Source organism: Sarcophilus harrisii, chromosome 4 (genome assembly GCF_902635505.1).
Source record: "Sarcophilus harrisii chromosome 4, mSarHar1.11, whole genome shotgun sequence".
Lineage (NCBI taxonomy): Eukaryota > Metazoa > Chordata > Mammalia > Dasyuromorphia > Dasyuridae > Sarcophilus > Sarcophilus harrisii.
This window is the reverse complement of record NC_045429.1, coordinates 130,694,282-130,720,292: the sequence shown is the minus strand read 5'-3', so window position 1 is coordinate 130,720,292 and position 26,011 is coordinate 130,694,282. Positions and strand designations below refer to the sequence as shown.

Sequence of the window (26,011 nt, the reverse complement as noted above, 5' to 3'; positions counted from 1 at the left end):
CCCAAAGTTTCTACCCACAGAAATGGATGTATCATAGTGAAGCATTAAAATCTTAGAAATTGGATTCAGAGAACTCAGATTCCAGTCCTGGTTATGTTGCTTACAACCTGTGTGATGTTGGAAAAACCACAATGTTCAAAGAATTCCATTCTTCATCTCTAAAGGAAAGGTGTTAGCTTTTAGGGTTCTTTCTAGCCCGAGATCTAATAGAATAAATATTTAGACCAGTGAGAAAGACGGGATAGAAAGATAGACAAGAGAGAGGGTGAAAGAGAGAAATCAGGGGGTGGTATAGAGATAGAGAAAAAGAGAAGAAGAGAAAAGGAGGAGGGAGGAGAGACAGAGACAGAAACAAAAACAGTTTCAGAGAGAGAGATTTATAGAGATGCACAGAGACAGAAAGACAGAGAGAGACAGAGAAAGAGAATGCTAGACAGAGAGAGTGTACAGAGAGACAGAGACAGACAGAGGCAGAGAGAGACAGAGACAAACAGAGACAGAGAAGGAATTTTTCAAGTGGTTACTATGTGCCAGGCACTGTACTAAGTACTAGGGATATAAATATATGCTAATAAGTCAGTCCCTACCCTCAAGGAACTTAAATTCAGATGGAGAAAGACATAAAGGAGAGCATGAAAGGGCGGGTAGTGAGTGTGAGGAGGCTAATATTTACTTAGCTACCTGGCATGGAAATGTCCAGGAAAGCGACCAGGATCCCAAGGAGATAAAGTGAAACCTCACCTAGGAAAGCCATAGCAAAGCCACCACCCTCCTCTGCATTAAGATTACAGTCTCATTCAACTAAAAATAAGTCGACTCCTTGAGAATTTTTATTCTTTCATTTCTGTGAGAAATTACTCACCTATTAATCTAAAATGCTACAGAATAGACTTCCTTTTGCCTTCCACATCTTAATTAAGTCTCCAATTGATTTCTATAGGCTATGAGGTCTGGAAGAGCTTCTTTGGCTTTCAGATACTGAAGAGGAATTAGAGAATCTTTAAGGTTTCTTTGAGTCCCAGAATTCATTATGCTATAGCTGCACCTTTCTTTGAAAATTCAATAGAAGGCTAGAAGAAAATAATTGTTGAGGTCAGACTTTTTGTATGTGAGTATAGCTTTGGTTTTTTATTTATATTTTAATTTAAGTTACTCTTTGTTCTTCTGCTCTTTAAGTAGCAATTGATTTGTGATACATTAAGATTGTAAGTTTCTTAGGGCAGGGGGTATCTTTTGCTTCTTTTTTTATTCCCAACACATAGCACAATGTCAGGCTTATTTAGATACTGTTGTTATTGTTTGTTGATGTGTTGTTTTAATCATTTCTGTCTCTTCATGACCCATTTGGGTTTTTCTTGGCAAAAATACTGGAACGGTTTGCCATTTCATTCTCCAGCTCATTTTACAGATAAGGAAACTGAGGCAAACAGGGTCAAGTGACTTCACACAGTTAGTAAGTGTCTAAAACCAGATTTGAACTCAAGTTTTCCTGACTCCATACCTGACTCTCTAGCTACTAAACCAACTAGCTGCCCCAAAGTAGACATTTAATCAATATTTATTAAATGAATGAATAATGGAATGCTGCCCTCCAGATTAGTTTCTTTACATGAGTCTTAATGCATCTGATTAAATATCCTAAGTACCAGAGCATATATATTTTGTTTTTACATTCAGTGCTTTGAAACATTCTTATTTCAAATAATTAAGGCTTGTTAATACTCTCAACTTATTATTATAACGTCTTTATCACTACATTTAACTTATTAATGAGGGATAAAACATTATACTTAATTTTTGTTCTTTGTCCCCATAAAAGTTATTAGGCTACTTATTAGAGTCATTAGTCTTGGGTTTTAAAGTTTAAGAATTGTATGTTCCCTTCCCCCTACCTGTCACCTTGCTTGAACTTGGTAAATTCTTAATTTTGTTTTTGAGAAATGTTCACACGCATGACCTATGCTTCCCACAGCTGCAACTGGTTAACCTTAGCTAATATCTAGGCTGCACTTTGGATCCCCCCATGGGACCCTTTGAATAAACGCACTTTTTGCTGTTCTAGGCAATATGCCCAGCAGAGTGTGGGATGAGGAAGGGAATCTTTCCACCCAGGCTCAAAACTAATGGCACTAAATATCTTCCCTCCATCATGTTTTAACAAAAGGACTGGCTGAAGGCCCAAAATTGTCCAGAAAACTTGTGTTACAAAAGGCAAAACACCAAACCATTTAAATAGGTAGTAAGTTCTCATATTGATGTTAATGTGAGCATTTCTATTCCACTAAATCCACTTTTAATATTCTCTTGGAGAAAAATGAGGTGAACTTTTTTAAGAAACTAAAAAAAAAAATCACTTAGCAGATTCTTGTTCCAATATCCTTTGCACTAGTTGTTTGCTGTCCCTGCAAATTCTGAAATATTCTGAATCTGTCATTTATATAGGGGACCAAGGTAAAACCACTACCTCCATTCAATAAGCAGGCCAAAGTTTTATGATGCCAGGACACTTTTAAGAGTATAGAGTTTTTTGGAAATTACTTCTATCATGCATAGGGGTATCACTGGAAATTAGGCCCAGGAAAAATAATCCAATTTTACCCATGATTGTCTCTTAATTATCTCTGTGTCTCTTAATTTGTCTCTTAAAAATTGTCTCTTGATTACCAATTAATGTCTTTTTCTTTTTCCCTCTTTGAGGTCACTGCTAATGCTTGAAAGACCTCTTGATAATATGACTTTGAAAAAAACTAATAGCATCTAAAAGAAAAAAAATCTCCCTTTTAGCTCCCAAATAGTGACTCATATATGATAAATGATAAATTATCTACTGTCCAAAATAAGTCTCCAACAAGGTCCATGTGTTATTCTTCTTGTGTGGAATAGTATCCACCACAAAAACAATCAGAGACTCTCAGAGTAAGAAAAAGCAAAAAGGGGTTTATTACAATCTCTCAAAAAAGGCATCTCTCATTTGACAAGATGTTTGTCAGTAAAAGGAACACAAAGTAAAAACTGCAAAACACAAGATTAAATAGCCTGAAACAGAAGTCTCCCCCCTCTCCCTCCAGCCTGATCTTTTCTCCCAGTGTTTGGGGAACTCTGGGCTTATATTCTTACTGGGGAAACCTAATCCAGAAACAAAAGAATAAATCGCCTTTAAAAGAGGTACTTAAATGCTAATTAAGAGGTGGTGGGAAACAGGAGGGGACACACATCTGCAACCATTTTAGCTACAGCTCTACTTATTTTAAAGTCTCAAGTCACAATTAAGGTATAGTTTAAAGCTATATTCCCATAAGAGTGTCTTCACTCAGTTACTTCCACAAGAATTAAGGAAGAATTTCTTTGTATCTCAATTTATTCCTAAAATACATATCTCTCTAATAATGATTTCTTGAACAAATGAATGAATGAGTGATAATATTAGTCTATCAAATTAGATCCATTTTAATTCATCACTATCTTTATTATCGTCCCTAGATTTTTGCAGTTATGGGAAAAATCAACCCTTTGAATACCCGTGTTTCCCCAACTATCAATAAATAATTGTCATGTTTATGAAAAGTGTCACATTTTTATATGGAACCTACCTACTAATATAAAAGATTAAGGTTCTAGATATTTCTCACTTTAAAAAACCCAAACATAAATTATAGGACTAGAGAATGACAATTCTTAGTATTGAAAAATTGAAAAAATACTTTTTAAAAAGTAACTCTCCTCATACAATGATATATTTGTTTGCAGATTTTTCATCTAGTATTCTGTACTCCTTTAAGTACTCTATAATTACTCTTTTTTTTTTATTTATTTAATAGCCTTTTATTTACAGGATATATACATGGGTAACTTTACAGCATTAACAATTGCCAAACCTCTTGTTCCAATTTTTACCTCTTCACCCCCACCCTCCCTAGATGGCAGGATGACCAGTAGATGTTAAATATATTAAAATATAAATTAGATACACAATAAGTATACATGACCAAAACGTTATTTTGCTGTACAAAAAGAATCAGACTCTGAAATATTGTACAATTAGCTTGTGAAGGAAATCAAAAATGCAGGTGTGCATAAATATAGGGATTAGGAATTCAATGTAATGGTTTTTAGTCATCTCCCAGAGTTCTTTTTCTGGGCATAGCTAGTTCAGTTCATTACTGCTCCATTAGAAATGATTTGGTTGATCTCGTTGCTGAGGATGGCCTGGTCCATCAGAACTGGTCATCATATAGTATTGTTGTTGAAGTATATAATGATCTCCTGGTCCTGCTCATTTCACTCAGCATCAGTTCGTGTAAATCTCTCCAGGCCTTTCTGAAATTATCCTGTTGGTCATTTCTTACAGAACAGTAATATTCCATAATATTCATATACCACAATTTATTCAGCCATTCTCCAACTGATGGACATCCATTCAGTTTCCAGTTTTAGCCACTACAAAAGGGCTGCCACAAACATTCGTGCACATACAGGTCCCTTTCCTTCTTTATAATCTCTTTGGGATATAATCCCAGTAGTAACACTGCTGGATCAAAGGGTATGCACAGTTTGATAACTTTTTGAGCATAGTTCCAAACTACTCTCCAAAATGGTTGGATTCGTTCACAACTCCACCAACAATGCATAAATGTCCCAGTTTTCCCACATCCCCTCCAACAATCATCATTATTTTTTCCTGTCATCTTAGCCAATCTGACAGGTGTGTAGTGGTATCTTAGAGTTGTCTTAATTTGCATTTCTCTGATTAATAATGACTTGGAGCATCTTTTCATATGACTAGAAATAGTTTCAATTTCTTCATCTGAGAATTGTCTGTTCATATCCTTTGACCATTTTTCAATTGGAGAATGGCTTGATTTTTTATAAATTAGAGTTAATTCTCTATATATTTTGGAAATGAGGCCTTTATCAGAACCTTTGACTGTAAAAATATTTTCCCAGTTTATTGTTTCCCTTCTAATCTTGTCTGCATTAGTTTTGTTTGTACAAAAACTTTTCAGTTTGGTATAATCGAAATTTTCTATTTTGTGATCAGTAATGATCTCTAGTTCTGCTTTGGTCATAAAGACCTTCCCCTTCCACAGGTCTGAGAGATTTAGTAATTCTAACCGTAAATGTGAATGGGATGAACTCCCCCATAAAGAGGAGGCAGATAGCAGACTGGATCAAAAGTCAGAACTCTACAATATGTTGTTTACAAGAAACACATTTAAAGCAGGGAGATACATATAGAGTAAAGGTAAAAGGCTGGAGCAAAATCTATTATGCTTCAGGTAAAGTCAAAAAAGCAGGGGTAGCCATCCTTATCTCAGATCAAGCAAAAGTAAAAATTGATCTAATTAAAAGAGATAAGGAAGGAAACTACATCCTGCTAAAGGGTAGCATAAACAACGAAGCAATATCAATATTAAACATATATGCACCAAGTGGTATGGCATCCAACTTCCTAAAGGAGAAGTTAAGAGAGTTGCAAGAAGAAATAGACAACAAAACTGTAATAGTAGGAGATCTCAACCTTGCACTCTCAGAATTAGACAAATCAAACCACAAAACATATAATTACTCTTTATGTGCTTATAACCTAATTGGTTTTATGTTCATCTGTTTACATGTCTAATCATTTTTATTAGATTGTAAGCCCTCTTAGGGCAGGGACCATTTCTTATTTAAATTTTGTGTTTTCTTTATTGTGTAATACCAGAGAAACTGAGGCAAGACAGAGATTGGTTTTTAATCTTTTAATGTGGAGTGTTTTAGGCTAGCTGACCAAATGGAACTCATGTTCAAAAATCATTTGGCCATGAGGAACTGAGGCAGGGAACTTAAATAGGATTTTAGCTAAACAGGATACACAACCTGAGTATACCATCTGATAGGGCAAAAGAAGTCAGATAAGGGGGGGCAAGGACACTGAGTGGGCAGACAAGTCATAATTCCAGGAAAGGATTCTAATTTAATCCTTATAGGATAAGGGTCAAGATAAGAAGGTCTAAGGCAGGAGACAGCAAGGTAAGGGGCAATACTCAAAAGAAGGGGGAATTATTCCAGCAAGGACTGAGATAAAACACCTGGCAGGTCACAACAATTGCTTGATGTACAGCATATTGTGAATAGGGTTTACTGAATGAATCAATGACTCAATAAGTGAATCGATCAATTACTGACAGGTGTAATGCCAGAGAAAATGAGATGAGATAGAGATTAGAAATTTTTTAATATTTTATTTGGATTTCTGAGAGAGAGAGAGATTGTGCTGGGGGCATGTTGCCCCCAGAGCTGATGTCTCTAAGTATCCAGCAGAGAATGTGAGTTCTCAATGACATATATCCCCATAGCTCCAAGTTTAGGGTTTTAAGACAAAGTGGAGTCCAAACTCTGGTGAGTGGGAATATCCAGGCAGGGACCATCAATCCATCTGATTGGAGGGTGGGACCATAAATTCTTACTAACTAGGAGGTAAGGAGGTATCCAGCTAGAGACAGGAAGTCTGGACTTAGAGACACCAATTAGGTATCTGAGATAGGATATCTGGAGTTTTATCTTTTGAAATACCAGATCTCCATAGTCCTAATTATCTCAGTTCTAATGAGCAGAAAAGGGGATTGCAATGAGGGGAAACTGAGGCAAAACAATTGGGGAAACTGAGACAGAACAATTTAGGGAAACTGAGGCAGAATAATTTAGGAAAACTAAGTCAGACAATAAAAGAGAACTGTGGCACAACATGGGGAGACTGAGTCAGTTGTAAAATGAAGGTTTGGACTACATGAAATCTAAGGCCCCATCCAAAGCTATGTTATTATGTGCATTAGTTGTCATTTGGAAGGAAGTCTCTATAAGAGCCCAATCCCAACTGCCATTTCTGCAGCTTGTCTAACTCTAATTGCTCCCTCCTGCTTCTTCAATGGGCTGCATTGGGTCATACCTCTGCTGGCTTTTCCTTGTTATGAAACACCCCACTCTGGATCCACCTGTCATCAGTTGGGGCTTTGAGGGAGAACCTTGAACATTTTAGTCACCTGTCCCTATTGACCACTCTTCCATTATGCTTTGCCTGAATTCATTCACCAGTGGTTAGCACATATTTCATTTTCTTCCATTTAAGTGATTCTGAACACCTGATTGCTGATGTACAAACCCTTTTTGCCATTTCTAGCTGCCATTCCCTTATTCCTAACCCCCTCAATCCTACAATCCCCTCCCCCCCCCAAAAAAAAATCCTTCTCCAGACCTGCTCTCTTTTCCCATAGTTCTCTCTGGAGTGCCTGATCCTTTTTCCTTTCCATTCATCTTTTGCCACTCACTAAAACCTGACTTCCTCCCAATAATACTGCATCTAGTAACTGACTGCACTTTCCACCCACATCCTGACTAATTGCAATGGGAGAAATGCAATAACTCCCTGTTCCACATTGTTAGTCCCCAATTGTCCTGCCATCACCACCAAGCAGTCTCTCCTCCTCTGAGCTTCATGATGTCCAAAATTATCACCCAATCTAGATCCTGTTTGCCATTATCTTTTGTGCCATCTGTCCCACCCAAGATACATTATCCCTCCTTGCTTAATGAGTTTAGTGCCTGGCTCTATCGTTCTACCATACTTTCTGTCCTCATTCTAGAAGATACATATATATTAATGTTCCCTCAACTAGCCTAATTTCCCACTGCCTCAGGCAATTCAGTTCCCAATGACCTGTTCTTCCATTCTACCTTATCTACACAGAGATCATTATGCCTTTGGGTACCATCACTCATTAAGTGTCAACCATTTCTCTGTTTTCCAGAATTCCTTTATCTGAGAAAAATCTTTTATCATTTCATTTTTACCTGGACCTTACAATTCCAAACCTGTTTTTTTCTTCACCCTGATTAATCCTTTTACTTCTCAGGTCTTTCCCAGGGCGCATCTCGGCTCTGCATTGGCTATAACTTTTTCTTTATCAATGCCTTGTTGAAGGAGTTGGACACATACAGAGGCTCTCTTCTTGCTACATCTTTAAAAAAAAAAAAAAAAAAAACCCTCACTGGAAACTTCCATATCCACCAACTGTTGTCCAATTTTCCACATCTTTGAGTTTCTCAATGTGGGGCTTCCCCTCCCTCTCCAATAATAAAATTTTATTTTATACTGTTGTGAGCTGTGTGCTTATGATGAGGTTCGGCGCAGGGCAGGGAGTTTTGGGAACCCTCTTCTGGTTGGCACAGATCGTAAATGAATTTACGAACCCAAAAAGTTTAACTGGCAAAAGAAGTTTTATTATTAAAGATCTAGCAGAGAAATCCTCTAGCAGAGAAGGTTTCTAGCAGAAAAGGGAGAAGTATATTTATATTATGCATTTAAAAATTATTTAGTGAACTGCTGTTTAAAATGCAAATAACCAGTGAGAAAATTTTCAAATAGCAGAAAAACACTAAGTAATAGATCATATTGCATGTAGCAATAAAACAAAAGGGAGAAACAGAGACTAGATTTAATTTCCCATTGTTCCAGTGAGTTATAATTCAGTCCCTGTTGAATTCTCTTAATAAGTGAAACTGCAAGTCAAGGAAAGATATAGGGCTGAAACCATTATGAAGTTTAGAGTCTTTACCTCAGGATTCTTTATATCAATGAAATTCTAGGCCCAATCCTTGTCCCCAAATCAAGTTATGTTTTGAGCATGATGTCCTCTAAGTTGGGTAACTGGGTAAATGGTACACAGTAGTACATTCAACAGGGAGGACTTGGAGAAAAAGATAATGAGTTCAGATTTATTGAATTTAAGATGTTGATGGGACATCCAGTTCAATATGCCTGAATAGACAGTTGAAGATGTGAGCCTGACTGTTAAGGCAAGAGAGATTAGGAAAGGACAAGTACATGGGAGAGTCATTTTCATAGAGATGATAAATGAAACCATGAAATCTTATGAGATCACCAAGTGATTTACTAAACTGGAAGACAAAGAGATCCAGAGAAGGCTCTCCATGGTTAGTGGACATGAAATAAGTGAATATCCAGGAAATAAACAGAAAGGTGGGTGGAGAACTGGGAGAGAACCAAGCAGTGTCATGAAAATCTAAAAAGAAAAAAGCATCAGAGGAGAGTGATTAATAATGTTAAAGGCTATAGAGAGGTCAAGAAGGATGAGGACTGAATAACTTTAGTAATTCATTAGTAACTTTGAACAGAGAACTTTTGTTTAATAATGAGGTGGGAAGTCAAACTATAATGAATTTTTTTTAAAAGAATGAAAGGGAAGGAAGTGGTCTTCCCAAAGAATTTAGTCACTCCAAGATGAGTCTGGAGCCTAATGTTTTCTCTGTGGCTTGGAGCTGCTGCAGAGAGAGGCAGAGAGAGAGAGAGACAGAGACAGAGAAATAGAGAGAGAGAGAGAGTGTGTGTGTGTGTGTGTGTGTGTGTGTGTGTGTGTGACAGAGACAGAGAGACAGAGAGAGAGACACACAGAGAGGCAGAGGGAGAGTGCTCTGTGTCTGTGTCTCTCTTAAATACTCCAGTAGGATTGTCACTATCTCACACAGAACATGCCCAACTACACTTGAGCCATTATATCACCATATTACACTTAAGTATATGTACTTAATTAGAGTGAATACATCAATAGCTAGAGAATTATTATCTCATAAACTATTCTGAGTCTTAAGTATACTGTTTCAGAGTTCTAGCCCACTAGAAGTTATAAGTCAATAAAAAGCAGGCAGGGATGGATATATTTTTGAAGATGAGGGAGACAGGTATGATTGTAAATAGAAAGAAAATAGCGAGTAGGGAGAGAAATATTAAAGATTAATAAAAAATAGTTTTGTAAAAATAGTTATAATATATATTTCTACCATGTTTAACATATATTTCTATCATGTTGAATATATATATTGGACTACTTGCCATCTAGGGGAGGGGGTGAGGGAAGGAGGGAAATTGGAATACAAGGTTTTGCAAGGATTAATGTCAAAGAATTATCTGTGCACATGTTTTGAAAAATAAAAAGTTTTAATAAAAAAATTTAAAAATAGTTATGATAGAACAATGTGCTAGAGAAATCAGAGGGAATGGGATTATTTGTTCATGTAGAAAAGAATTTGTCTTGACAAGGAAAGGGACCATCTCTTTATATATAGTTCAGATAAAGAAGATGATGGCAGAAGGCACCTGAACCAGCCCCCAAGTGGTGGAACTTGCCACGATTAATTCCATTCAACCAGTCCCTCTAAAGGGAGAGGAGGTAAAAAGTGTTCCTCATCCAAAATACCCTCCCTAGTGATCCTGTTGGACATCGTGATAAGGTTGTTTCATGCTAGGCAAATTGAAGTCAATCAACAGGCATTTGTTAAGTATCTAGTATGTGCCAAGTACTGTGCTAAGAGCTGGAGATAAAAAGAAAATAAAAACAAAAATAGTCCCTGTTCTCAAGAAGTTCACAGTTTAATGGGAAAGACAAAATGCTAACAACTTGTATCCAAACATGATATATAAATATACATGTAAAATACATACATACACATACATACTTTTGTATGTTAAGTTGGTGAAAATCTTATAGGAAAGGAAGAAGATTTAGAAGAACTAGAAAAGATTTTTTTGCAGAAAGGGAGATTTTAAATGAGATTTGAAAGAAGTCAAGATACCCAGATGAGGAAAGAGACATTTCCAAGCATTGGGAAGAACCAATAAAAAGACGCAAAATCAGGGAATGGAATATTGTGTTGGAAGAATAGAAGGACCAGTGTCACTGGATTGCGGAGTATATAGAAGGAAATAAGATGTAAGAAGATGGAGTTGTTTTTATCATTATTATCTCTTTTTATTGTGTTGTAGGAACAAATGTAGCTAGCAAGAAAGTGTTTAAAAACTGACTTTAATCTTTATAGAAATAACAAAACCACGTTCATAGAAAGTTCTTGCTTAGAACACTATCTAATCAATAAAAGGATACAAAATCTTTGATCTTTATGTAAGAATAGATTAGATTCAGTTTAAGAATCTTGATTGGGAAAGTTGGATTAAATTCTATATTTTAGCTGAGTTTATTCAAGAGGATGCTATTAATGTTACCAACTCTCAGTTCATTCTTTCCCTTGTAGTCATTATTCATACATGGCATATGGTAAGAAAATATCAAAGTCCCCAAAGTCTTAGTTCACTTTTAAACTACTAAAGCTTACCAAGACTTTTAGGACATTCTGTATTTGTTTATGGTAGGTAAATAAACAAACCAAGGGTGTATTCAGGCTTTTCATAAACAATTCATTGAAGGGTTAGAGCAATAAGCAAAATTTGAGTGAGGGACTATGCTGGTAGCCTAATGTTATTCCTAGCAACTATTCTCCCAGATAAATAAAAAGGTCACTTTAAAGAAACTATCAGGGAGGCATGTAGAAAAATTCTGAACAGTGTTAAATTACCCAGAGGAACAATGAATAAAATTTTCCAGTTTGGTATTACCTTGTTTTGGAGAAGAAACTCAAAATCAATCTGGCAGAATTAAAAGCAAGTAAAGTGGGTAAAAATGAGAGTAGGTGAAATGAACAAACAATCCTATGTAACTTTCTTATGGGTCTTTTTTTAATGATACTTGGGATCTTGAGATTTTATCAGCAGAGGGAAGTTTTGTGAAATATCCTCTGCCAATGCAGATCATCATCTCTTTTTTTAATGGAATCTTAGAGAGGTACCAGGAACCTAGAGAGGATGAGTGATCTGTCCAGGCTTATTCTGCCAGGATATAGGACGTGAGTGCAGGTTTTCTTGGTTCCAAAGCTAGATTTCAATTCACTGTACTATGATGCTTTTCACTTTCCAATGCTATCATCAATCATATTACCTGGTGACAAGCTTCAAAAATATAAAATGAATTTATTTTCTTCAGTTTTTTCCAGATAAAAGTTTGTCTTGAAATCTACTTACAGATGTGATAAAATGTAAAAAGAAGAATTATTCTAATATAGGACTTCTACTCCTTTAAAAAAATACTGTACAGTGGCCTTGCTAAGTCTAATTATATTTTTGCAACTTCATTTTCCTTCTTGTACTTGTGTCCTCAAAGTCTAGCACAGAGTAAGCACTTAATAAATAATTATTAATTGGTTTATTATCTTTGTTATAAAAAGCATTCTAGAGTATTCTGATGGATTTATATCCTTATCAGTTCAGGTATTCCTTACCTCCAGCAATGTCGATTGCAACCCATCCATACCTTCCCATCCAATATTGTTTTTGTCTAGGTCCTCTCAAAAGTTTTTCCTAGTTGATCCAACATGGTGAAGAACTTCCTAAAATTCTCCTGACAATTTGAGGGTGCCAGTTCAAAGAGCAAATAGGTGGTTCAGTGGATAGAGCATCTGATCTGGAGTCAGAAAGAACAGAGTTGAAATTTGGGTTCAGACATTACCTGTGTGACCCTGGCAAGTCACTTAACCTTGTTTGTCTCCAATTTCCTCATCTGTAAATTGAGCTGGAGAAAGAAATGGCAAATCACTCCAGTACCTTTGTCAAGAAAATCTCAAATTGTATCACAGTCAGATATGGCTGATAATTAACAAAAAGATGTGAAACTCTGCCTACCCATGTCATCCGTCATTCTTGCCACATGACATTTTCTCTTCCTGTTAAACAATTCTTTGATGACATACTCATTGTTCATTGGAATTTATTGGTTATATGTCATAGGTACCTCATACCTATCATTGCCCTCTCCATTGCCCTCAGTGTGACATTCATTTTTCACTTCTTTTGAAGTAGTTGTATCCTATGTCTTTCTGCCATATGCCAGATATGGGGATGGGGGAGAGATATCAGATTTCCTAAGCTTTTCAATATATACCTTTTTATGAATTCATTCAAACCTAGTTAATTTCTCCTCTTATCTTTGAGATCTATGAATGTTTTTCAAATGAAGGGATAACTTTTCAGAAGAATAGCATCATTATGGAGAATGTTTTCTAAATCAAAGACCAGCTGGATTTGTTCTTTAATAAACACAATAGTAATTTGCCATGGATCAACCAACCAAAGTCATCTTTGTATTGTGGACTCTTATCCATCTAATGCATGTTATTACATACATTCATATATATATATATAATAACATATCTATTATATTTATCTAAATAGCTCTTCATCTCTTGAGGATGAAGATTGTTTTACATATCTCAGTTGTAATGTTTGGACTAGCTTTCTGGAAGATCTTGGGATCAGTTTTGGTCTTGGTGAAGTAGGCAGGAGAGCTACCAGGAGGATGGTCGAAGATGGAATGTCTCATTTCTAGTCCTCTCAGCTCTTAAATACCCTATTACAATTACAGCATTACTGAATATGTGTGAACTAGAGAACCATTACATCATCATGCTAAGTACTAAGTATATGTAAACTAGAGAATCATCATCTCATCATTTCCACTGAGTTAATACCTTGTTGTAAGTATTCCTGTTTCAAATATACTTCTCCAGAGTTCTGGCCTTCTACATCTCCTGCTTTCTTTTGTTTTAAAATGCAGGTGGTCACACCCTCCCTGACTTCTCAGGGAGGTAAGAACACCAAACTAGATATTGTTAGCAGGTTTCCTCTTGTCTGAATGGTCTTACTTGAAACAGGTATACATAAATCCATCAGTATGGGAGGTAGTACACAAGCACATAGTAATATAACACAGGCTAGTAGTGATGTAACAAACTATGAATCAACATGAGGAATTATACATTTCTATAAGTCCTAGAAGGAGGGTATATAAATAATAATCACACATACACCTCCTTCAACAGCCAAGAGATAGTCCAAAACCATTGTTATCCATTACTTCATGTGTCAGGGAATCCAATGATTCTTGCAGATTTTGAAGTCCTGCAGCAGTCTCATTAACAATTTTTGATGTTCATGAGTCAATTGCCATGCTCATAGGGCTAACAGTCAGGCTTTTTCAGTGGCATATGTAGTCAGAAATGGAACTACCTGATGTTTCTTGAGTTGTCTCCTTTGTTTTAAGGTTTTTCTCTTTTTCTGTCTCTCTCTGATGGACAAGGCAAATACAGTTCATTGCCACCCATCTGATTCCTTTTCCGTCTGTAAAGATACAAGCAAACCCTCTCCTCTAAGCAATTAACCTATCTGGTCCCTTCCATTCACCACTTCCTGGATCTCTCCACATCACATGGTGATTATCTAAAGATAGTGGAGCTGTTCGCACTGGACACTGCCTTTGTGGTGATAAAACCTGTCTACTGGAGCCAGTGCATCTTTATCAAAACAAAAAATTAATAGTATAGAGTCAATTCATAAATGAAGAAACTTAATAGTGCAGACTAGAACCTTCTCTGCAACTTACAGTATTAGGAAGTTGCCTAGAGTGTTCAGAGGTTAAACAACTTGCTTAGGGACACACAGACAGTATATTTTAAAGATAGGTCTCGAATGAAGTGCTCCTGGTCTCAATGCTGGCTCTGTGTCCACCATGACACATTTCCTCAGGTGAAGGATGTAAAGCCATGCTCTTCATTGCTCCCCAGTTGTAATCCCTTTCTCCCTTCAAGTTGCTTCTTGGCTGATTGATCATGTTGGAGTTCTGAAATTCTAAAGATTCTCTGTTCTAAAGATTCTGGGTTTAACATTATCTGCCATCATACTCCAAGTGTTTTTTGCCTGGGGCCCTGGAGGTGGGTCCTGCTTCCCGTTTCCTTGAGTATTGACTACATTCTGATGCCCAGTGGAAGCCTCTGTTGCATTTTGGACATAGGGTCTTGTTCTCCTACCCTCTCTTCTATGTCAGCATTGAGCTTTCAGATGCCCTACTTTAATCACATTGAAAGCATTGATGAGTCTCTCTGGAAGTTCCTTGTCAAAAGGGACCCTGTCCTCCCATGTTCATCATAGCCTGGGTATAAAAGGTATTTTGCTCACTGTGGCACAGCATCTTATGAACTTCTCTAAAGGAGCATCCTTGTGTAGTCCTACTATATAATTCTTCTACAAACCTCATTAGCATTTTCTCTAGCAAGTTGTCTTATAATTTTTGTTGTTGCATTTTTACCAATAGTTCATATGACAGCTGTCTGCAGATGTCCCATGAAATCAGCAAAGGGTTCATTTGGACCTTGCACTATTTTCGTGAAGGCTTCCCCTCTATCTTGTCTTCGTGGGAGGGTGCCCCATAGCAGAAGCAATTTGCTCATATGCTGCTACAGGGTAATTAATCTGTGCTAAATTGTCTGCATAAGGACCTACACCTGCTAGTTAATCACAGGTGACTGGTATATTAACTCCAGGTTGCCTATTTTGTGGGCTTGTATTTTACAGAGTTCACTATACTCAGAAAGCATCAACAAGTTTTGTCCAGGTTCTAAATATATCTTTGCTATAGATTTCCAATAACTAGGGGTTAAAATTTCATAAGCCAAATTCTCTAATATCATCTTAACATAAAACGATGTAGACCCATAAAGAGTGCAAGCCTTTTTCAGATCGTTGATAATTTCCAGATTAAAAGGAATGTATTTTCTTCTTTCTTGACCTGAAGAGTGAAACTCTTCACTCTCTACAGTCTGCATCATTAAAGTTTTGCTCACTATTTTGCAGATAGTTAAAACTTAATAAATGTCTATTGATGTTGAACAACACTAAAAATGTTATCTATAATGACAAAACAAATTAGAATATTGAAATAATTATCTCATTCAATCCAAAAATGCTTCCCCATACTTTTCTTTATAACCCTAAATATTCATTCATTTGTGGAAAATGTTCTGACCTGAATTTTCCACATGCTTCCTCTACTTTACTTGGTCAGGATATGTCTGAAATAAGAGTCTGGATGTCTTTCATTGTTCATTGAGACCAACAGAAATACTTGTCAACAGAATTGTGCTAAAATGATGCTTATTCTCTCTATTAAATGGTGTATCTGATGATTCAGGGGAAGAGGACATTGGATTAGGATCCAGGGGACTTTAGTATTAATGCTAATTCTGCTTCTTAGCAATTGTGTAAATTTGGAAAGTCACTTAATTTCTGTGAGCCTCCATTTCCTAATCTGTAAAATGGAAAGGCTAGACTAGATACTCTCTATAATTATGATTCTAGATCTCTCTCTCTCTCTCTCTCTCTCTCTCTCTCTCTCTCTGTCTGTCTCTCGTTTCTCTGTCTCTCTTCTCCTTCTCTTCTTTCTCCTCCTCTTCCTCCTTCCTCTCCCTGTCTTTTCTCCCTCCCTTTTTCCTCTCCCACCCATGGGACTTAAAAAAAACAAACAATATCTTGTCCCTAGAAGTTGTGGGCAAAAATCATTACATCAATGTGGTATATACAGTGTAGAAAGAATTTGTAGTCAGAAGACCTGGAGTTAAATCGCTTCTTGGTCACTTACTACCTGTGACTTTGGGAAAATTTGGAAAGTTATTTAATTTCCCTCATGTTTCCTCATGTTTAAAATAAAGATATTGAATTATATGACTTCTTCTGAGACTCCTTCTAATGCTAAATCTATCATCCTATGATCTAGCCATAAAATAACTCAATTATCTATAGAACTGACCAAGCAAAAGCTAAATCCAATAAATAACCAATGAAATTTGTTTATTGATTTTCTACTATGTGCTAGGCATATTCATAATAATAATAAATCATGCATTCAAAATTACTTATTTTTTTACAAAAACCTCTGGAACTTTTATAAAAAACTGATTTACTATTTATGATTATAGTAAATTATTATTTTAAAACATGTCAATACAATGTTAGGGAAAATATAAATAATTTAGGATTTGAGGAATTCTTAATAACTACTATTTCTCATTCCAGAATAATATTTCCCTTTTATTAAAAACCAGTAAATGAGTATGGTGACTCATTTCTGTAATCCCTGCTACTAGAGGAGGTTGAGGTTGTTAGACTACCTGAGTTTAGCAGATTAGAGCTACGATAGGACTAAAATCAAAGCAGTGTCCAAACTAAGTCCAGCAGGTAGTGTAGGGGATCACAAGACTGTCTAATGAGGGACAGACCTATCCAGGTTGCTGGTGATACAAATAATAAAAAAAAAATAGTTCCTGCCTTCAAAAAATTTATACTCTAAAGGAGATAGACAACTAACAAACAAAAAAGCTGAGAGGGGTGGGGTGGGGGCATAATGGAAAACCTAAAGACAAGCAAAATAACCAGGTAGACACAGAGATGTCAGTATGAAGTAGGAAACTGCTTGTTTAATATATCAAAGATCAACTATTTAGACAATTTATAGGTAACATGGATAATTTTACCCAAACACACACACATACACACACACACACACACACACACACACACACACACACACACCAAAGGCGTATATATCTGGAAGTGTATAATAACTACTTTGTTTTGTGAAGTTGGGGCAAAGGCTGGGCCTTGCTATGTCACACTAGATGGACATGTAGCTATTGACTGACTAATTTCTCTATTGATTGGCATAGGACCTGCACTTTCAACCTGGACAGGTCTGTCCCTCATTAGGCTGTCTTGTGCCCCTTCCCCCCCCAACACACACACACTAAATGCTGAATTTAGCATGGCCACCAAGATGGTTTTAGCCCTACTACAGCACTAAACTCCTAAACTCAGATAGTTCAACAACTTCAGTCTTCTCCAATAGCAGGGATTATAGTCATGAGCTATCCTACCAATCTAATGGGTGTTTAATGAAAGGGAAGTAATTTAGCTCCTTTAATATTTCCAGTTTCCAATGGATATTATCTTGAAGATTATGGAATGAGAAACAGTAATTTTCAAGAATTCCTCAAATCTTAATTTTTCCTAACATTTTATTGAATGTTCTAAAATAATAATTTATCATCATAATAAATATAAATTATAATATAATATAAATATAAACTGTAAATATAAATTATAAAAGTTTCAAAGGTTCTTTGTAAAAAATATATGATTCTTAATGCATAATTTATTATTATTATGAAAATATTTTGTGTTGAGGTTTAAAATAAATGTCAATTTTAAAATAAATGTCAGTCATGACTGATTTCTTTTATCTTTCATAAAATGTTTCCAACATTCTTCCTTTATTCATTATTATGTATATCTAAAAAGACTATTTAAATAATACTGTCAAGATAATGAATGGGAGCTTGAGAAGAATAGTGATACAATCAAGAGAAATAGAGAATTTAGAGGGGAATGTACTAAAGGAAAATGAGTTGGGTTTTTTAACATGTATGGTTCAGGTACCAATTGAATAGCAAAATGAAGACAAATGTCCAACAGATGTTGGTAATGTAGAACTGAGAGATTAATGCTGAATTTATAAATTTGGGAGTCTAAAATTATAGAGGTGATATATATGCCCTTGGGAGCTGATGATATTTATGATGGAGAAATGTAGAGCGAAAAAAGAAAAGGGACTGGGCATAACCTTGGAGCAATGACCATGCTTGATGAACAGAAAGAGGAGAAGGAGTAATCAAAGGAGGCTAAGTAGATATTGATGAGGTTTAGATTTGGGTTACCCAAATGAAATTAGGGTTTCTGATGGTCAGGGAGTTGAATGAGATCTACTGGTAGGTTCAGGGTTCAGGGAGTCAAATGGAGCTTCCCTACAACTCCTCAGAATTCGGCACAAGGGTAGGGAGTTTTGGGGAACTCTCTTATGGCAGTACAAGAGTCTCCTGTAAAGGAATTTATAGACCCAAAAATCTAGATTTATAAAAGAGGTTTATTGTGGGGATTGGAAGTAAGGTTGAAGTCTAGTTAAGGAAACAGGTGAGAGTAAAGAGAATATGGCACTGGAAACAGTATTCCAGTGGGCAGAAACTCTTGGTATGCCAAGTGTAGGGCTGGCATGTTTGGAACCTCTGCAAAGAGAGGATTTTAGTTGGGCTCTTTTTATAATGAGAGACTTAGCTAAAGGGGGCCCGTGAGTGGAGTCCCAAGTTGGCTCAGATCTGATGGAGGCTGGGGCAAGCCGGGATCTCCTATTGGAATTCAAAGGGGTGCTTTTGACCAGGATTTGTGAATCAAAGATCCTAGCTTCCTGAATTGATAATGCATCAGCTAGGAGGGGCTGGGAGTCTAAAAGGAATAAATCAATCTGAAAGGATTAGTTTCTTAAAGGGACTGCAATCTGCTTCAATATGACCCTAAAAGAAAGAAAACATTGCATTGATAAATCATTTAAAAAATAAACAGGAGTGAGCAAAAGGAAGTTCAGAATAGGACACAAACAGCCCAGTATTAGTTGTTGTTAGAAATATCATGTTAAATTTAAAATATAAACAAGCAAATTAAATGCAGTGGAGAAGAATAAGTTGTCCTCTTTTGTTTTTCTTTTCACATAGAAATATTCACATTTATTAATTTGTCAACTTCATAGTAAAAAGGGAAAATTTTAAAGCACATTGTTATAAAGTTAAGAGGAGAACCAGAAGAGAATAGTGACACAGAGACCATTAATAGGGACAGTATTCAAAATAGAAAAGAGTGAACAGTATCAGAAGTGGCAGGTAGGTCAAATAGAATGAGGAGAGGAAAAAAATAACATTGGATCTAGCAGTCAGAAGATTATTATTATTGACCCAGGAATGAACTTCATTCAAGTGCTAGGATCAGTATTCAGAATGTATGGGATTGGAATATGAGTGGCTTCTTTTTGGGATGGGGACAGTCTTTTTGTAAAAGACTACTTTCAACCCCAAAGGTAATGGGATCATAATGATGCAAAAAAATAAGGAAGAAGAAGAAAGAAAGCAGAAAAAGTACGTATGGGGGAGGGGTAAGAATTGGAAGCAAGTTTTTTTTTATTTTTGTTAGCCACCTTTTACTCATTAAAATGAGAAAGTTGGATTAGATGTTATCTCATGTCCCTTCCAGATATTTATCTTTGAGTCAATCAATTATTCTTAGTTCCTGTCTATGGATTTAAGTACTTTTTTTTTTTTCAAAAAGAAAATACAATGCTGGGGATCTACATACTTTAATTATTTTTATATTCATCTTTCTAATTTCAAAAATAATAGATTCAGTTAACTTGCAAGTAGTAAATGCCATATATCTTTCTCTGAACATTCAGTTACTATGGATAATAGTGGCAGAATTTCATTCTTAACAGAGCAGTAACTTTTTGGTTTGGTCCATGTGTCATACATGGAAGACTAAATATGAAGTTAATAACTTTACTCCCAATCTATAAAATAAAATAATATATGATAGTTGGCTAAAGACCCTGGAGAAGTCTTATAGAGTCAGTGACTCAGCTGCCTTGAATTTAGCTAATGACAAGTCTCTAGCTTCTAAAATCGAGGCGTTTATTGCTATATACTACTTTCGAAATCTACTTTTTCCCTTTAGATCACTGTTACAGATGAGGAGGTTAGTAATCCATCCTTTTTAGATCTGGTGAGGACTCCCCAAATGAGGAAATGCACACTTATTCTAATGTTTGCTTGGTAAGTTCCAATTGCATTGAATTTTCAAAGCCTTAAGTGTGTTAATTTTACAAAGACCCCTTGCCTTCACCTCTTGATTGAAGTTTATCACTTATTTGTTATGCTCTGGTTTTTCTTGCTATTATTCCAGGTTCACAAGTGCAGTGGTTTACCAAGGACTTGTCATGCGCCTGGGAATCATAGGTGGAAATCTTTACATAGATTTTTTTATCTCAGGAGTTGTGGAATTGCCAGGAGCTCTCCTGATTTTACTAACAATTGAGCGTATTGGACGACGCCTTCCCTTTGCAGTGAGCAATATTGTAGCTGGTATTGCATGTCTTGTTACAGCATTCTTACCAGAAGGTAACTATTTTTACAGAATTTATCAATGAATAGAATTCTTAGGAGTCTATGACAGAACAAGAAAATATTGATGATGTGACAGCCCCTTTAGATTATAGAATCATAAATTTATACCTGGAAGGTACGATAGCAATCATATAATCTAACCCTCTCATTTTATAGATGAGATGACTCAGAGGGAGCTAGTATAATAAGTACTCAAACATTGATTTAAACTTAAAATATGATAAGAATGTGCTTATTGATACAAGAAATAGCTATTGTGTATTAATTATCATTTTCTTTTTGCAACTGAATCCTTCTGTTAATTATATTTAGCAGAGCTTGCTTTGAAATATATATATATATATATTTTTTTTTATTTTTTTTTTTTTTTGCGAGGCACTTGGGGTTAAGTGATTTACTCAGGATCACACAACTAGGAAATGTTAAGTGTCCGAGAGAGATTTAAACTCAGGTCCTCCTGTCTTCAGGGCTGGTGCTCTATCCACTGAGCCACCTAGCTGCCCCTTGCTTTGAAATTCTTTTGCGCACTGACATTAAAACTCTAGCCTACTAGGAGTTAGAAGAAAAAGTATCTTAAACCAAAAGAGATGTCTGCTCTAGGGAAAGATGCAAAAAGAGAGAGAGAGAGAGAGAGAGAGAGAGAGAGAGCTATTAATCATTTCCTTATTATAGGGAAAATGTGAACCCAATGAAATTACAAAGTGGGTTCAGTCTTGTCTTAGGTTCCTGGCCTTTGTCAAAGAAATACAAGTGTAACGAAAGAGCAGAAGAAGGACAAGCAGGTGTCCAAGGTGCAATGGGGGAATATAAAGCATGGGTAGCAATTAGAGCAGGCCACGTGATAATCATCACCAATCCATGAGAACTCCAGAAGCAGGAGGCAGAATAGCAGCAGGGCAAACATCAGGAAGCTGGATGATATAACAATGTTTTAGTATTGAGTAGCCTTTTGACAGATTCAGCTTCAATAGTTTCCTCAGAAGAAAACTCATTAGCCAATTTTCATTCCAATAAATCAAATATTTGTGATAAAAAAGGTTATAAACATCTATAAAAAAATTTCTGCCTGTATTCTAGTTCCAAATAGGATAGTTTGGGGGGTTTGGGTGGTTGTTGTTGTTTTGCATTAATCTATATTCCTGAGACTTGATTGAAATTTCAAAAAATAAAGAATTGTTTTTATTTGTAATATTTTATCATTTGAATACCCAGTTTAAGGTAACTCTAAAACCAGCACTAATTTTCATATTATACTAATTTACTTCTATTTTAAAAAATATCAGAAACAAAATAAAATGTATACATTAGGCATTTTCATTAACTTTTGTAAGATTATGCTGGTTTCTGGTTTATATATTTAATTTGGAGGGAAGGGAATTCCAGACCTGTGATTTTATCAGTGTTAAGAAGTTCCCAAGGAGGAAACCTCTTCTGCTAATACTGTGTACTTCTGTGATGTACACTCTACCTGACTTTCTTTTACATTCAATAGCAGATGTCACTTTCAAATGAATTACAAAACTGGGGTCATTTTCATTTCTACATTCATGTTAATAATGATAAGAATATAGCTTGTATTTTTATTGTGTTTTACATATGTTTTTTTCTTTTGATCCATTAATTTCTAATAATTAAGATACCTGGACAAATTTCAATTTCTACTTGGACATCTCACTTCTCTATATTTTTCAAAACAGTTTAATGTGAACAAAACAATCTTTTTCAACCCAAGCACTAAATTCTTCAGGACTGATTTGGTGACTGCCATGGCTACTCAAAGTTTCCCATTTTCACTCTGAGGGCTTTGAAGATCTCATCTGATTTTTAACATTCCATATTTTAAGATCTCTTCCATCTCTCCAACATTCTACAATTCCATAACTATGTAATTCTATACAAAATCTGGAGGCAGCTGTGAAAGTAAAAATTAAACTCTGACAAAAGGAAGAGAAGTATCCAATTAAATTCTTCATGGGGAAGGAAAGGAGAAATGCCTCTAAGTTAGAAAATCTTTGAAGAGAGGGACTAATCTCATTTTTCATTTTTGTATTCCTAATACTAATGTAGGGAGAATCTATGTAATTCATGCTCAACAAATGGTCACTGACTTTTGGGATTGTATTTGTGCTTATTTCTGTGTGCTCACATGCAAGTCTATACATTTAAAAGTTGCACAGAATCATTTTAAGGAACATCACTAGCCATCTAGGACATCTCATCCATATAAAGGGAATTCCCACTATAATATACTTATCAAATAGACTTTGAACTTTGACTTAAAGGACTCTAATAAGGGGGAACCTACTACTTCCTCACATTTACCAGTTACTTCTAAAGAAATTACTTCACAGAAGAAGATATTATTAAAATGGCTAAGATCATATGATCAGAATTGAAAGATTTTCTCTCCCACTTTTTTTCTTCCCTCACCCCGCCTCTGTTTTAAAAATGAGGAAGATAAGAACCAGAAGGGAAGTAACTTACCCAAAATTGCACAGATATTGAGTGCAGAGGTAGGATCTGAATTTGGGTCTTACGAATCTGGATATTGTTGTACCACAAGCAACAGATACAGCTTTAATCTTGTATTTATACTACCATTGTACATTTCAACTGGACTCCCCTTGCAAATTAAATTTATTTAGAGAAATAAAGAAGGAATTTAAGTTTCAAACCTGGGTAGTAAAGGTATTTCCCTTCAGCAGTAGTCTTCACTCTTGGATGGCATAAAGCTGGCAGAGATTGTGAAATTTGGGCATGATGCAGAGAGCTTTGGCAACAATATTCAGCCTTCATTATCTTGCACCTGGCTCTGGGCACCACCTGCTCATTGAAGGAATGGATTGGACTAGATTCTTCATCCTTCTACTTGGCTTTAATGCAACACTAAAGCATGAATAAGACACATGTTTACAACTATTTGGTGCTGGAACAGATGGCAGTCTAGCAAGCGTCAATTCTGTTCTCATGTTCCTCTCTGCTTTAACTGTTTATGCAAGAGTTTATCTGGGGGAAACAGACATAGATAAATAGTCAGTGATTTTATACTGAAAATATATGCTGTTACTCAAAACCATTTACTTGAATTAAAGTTATGGGCTCTTCTCATTTCTTCCCATCTAGATTGTTACTTTTAGTGATTTATAGGACTTTCCCTCCTCATTTGTTGAATATTTACTAAAAGAATGAATTTGAATTCATTGAAATAGATTCTCTCCTAATATTTATTCATTCATCCAGTAAGCAACAGACAAAAGCAAAATGGCCCTTCTTAAGTAGCTTTTGTTTTATTTGAAAGACACAACATGTACATAGATATATAAACTAAAAACCTATATAAAATAAATACAAAATTATTTCAGAGAGAGGAGAATGCCCATTTCTTTGGGAGTAAAATGCATTGCCCTAAATGACTAAAATTTTTTCAGACTTCAAAAGTTAATGTCCCAATGAATGAAGGTATTGAAATTTTCTTTTCAAAACAGATATATTTTTTGTTCTGCCATTTTTATTTTTTTTGGTGAAAACTGTATGCCTCAGAACATATTACTGCACATTCTATCCTTTGTCATTTTTACAAACCATATTTATAAAGGGCTTTAAAATTAGAAAAGTATTTTCCTACCAGTGTTCCATCACTTCTGCATGCAAGTATTATTTTCCATTTTTGTATAATTGATGAATGCATACATTGCATAATTATGTGTATAGGATGTATAATTGATAATACACAGTATTCATCTGAGCCATTTTAGATTTATGGCTCAGAAAACTTTAGAAAGACACAGAGCTGGTTAAGTGAGGAATCTTCTGAAGCCAATTCCAATTGGCTTTCCATTATACTGCACTGACTACCAATAATAGCTGTACCTTCCTTCCCTCCTCCCCCCCCTCTCCCCCAGGACTTAGCAAAATTTATATTGCTGAATAAATGGGGAAGAGAGTAACAATAGCAGTACTCATTAATAAATCATCAGTTTATAAAAAGTCATTTGTCTAGACTGTTCTGTAAATATGGGATTATAGAGAAGTAGCTAAAATGTTGAGAAAACTTTTGGTAATTATTAGCTTTTGGAGGGCAGGTGATTAAGTCTTATTCATCTAGCCTAATATATCTAATAGCACTCAACACAATGCCCTGAACATGAGTTATTTAAGAAATATTTCTTGAATAAATGACACTTTGGGAGTAGAGAAAAGGAGTATGATTTTTTTGTTTTGCCAAAAACATCCTAAAGAATTTATTTCACTGATTTAGCTTCCTACAGAGGGCAGCTAGTTGGACAGCGAAAGGAATGCCAGGCCTAGAATCAGAACACTCATCTTCATCTAGCCTCAGATAACCTTTTGACCCTGGGGGAGACATTTAACCCAATTTTTCTCCATTTCTTTATCTGTAAAATGAGCAAGAGAAGGAAATAGCAAGATATTCCAATATCTTTGCCAAGAAAACCTCAAATGAGGTCATGAAGAGCAAGGCCTGACTGAAAAATATCTGAAACTACAACCTTTACATTTTCCCTGTCTGGAATTCAGTGGGTTAACTAGTTGTTTTGTTTTGTTTTTTTAATTGTTCTGGAATATGTGAGGCAGTTTTTGTTAGTTATTCAAAATATGGATAGAGTACCCCTCCAAAGGATAGGGACATTTCTTTAGTGGTCTGAAAAGTTGCGTGTGTGCGTGTGTGCATGTGCGTGTGTGTGTGTGTGTGTGTGTGTGTGTGTGTGTGTGTGTGTGTGTGTAGGGAGACAGAGAGACCTCTCTGGGCTTAAACTCCAAGGGTACTTTCAACTCTAGTTTTGTGAGACTAATCCATCTAAGTGGTATTGAAATGAAATGAAGGGGAAAGCAGAGAAGAAAAAAAGTAAAAGAATAGCAAATGTAAAGTTGGAATAACAACAGCCAGAATATTATTTTGAGGATTCTATTTGAAGAACAACATGAATACCTTTAACAGCCAAGACAGAACTTTGCCTGCTTTATTCTGCTGTTTATTTCAGTTCTACTCTGCAATGTCATCTGCAGTAGGAGGGAAGAATGTTATGGGGGTATTTATCCCATTAAATTTATATGTGTGTGTGTGTGTGTGTGTGTGTGTGTGTGTATATATACACACACACACATATATGATCCCATGCATATATATACATGTATACATAATATGTATTATACACACATACACAGTATATGTTGGCTATTGTTTGATCAAAAATTACAAGGTCGTGGGAAGGACCAAGCAAAT

At 35.7% G+C, this 26,011-nt stretch overlaps 1 protein-coding gene across 1 annotated transcript in view; it reads left to right on the top strand.

Annotated features, from left to right (window-relative positions):
* Positions 1-26,011, top strand: part of SLC22A3 (solute carrier family 22 member 3) — a 119,804-nt gene that overhangs the window by 82,334 nt on the left and 11,459 nt on the right. The window contains exons 6-7 of the mRNA XM_003769594.3: positions 20,321-20,418; positions 20,549-20,763. Coding sequence (XP_003769642.2) covers positions 20,321-20,418; positions 20,549-20,763 — 313 coding nt within the window. The remainder of the gene's footprint in view (positions 1-20,320; positions 20,419-20,548; positions 20,764-26,011) is intronic.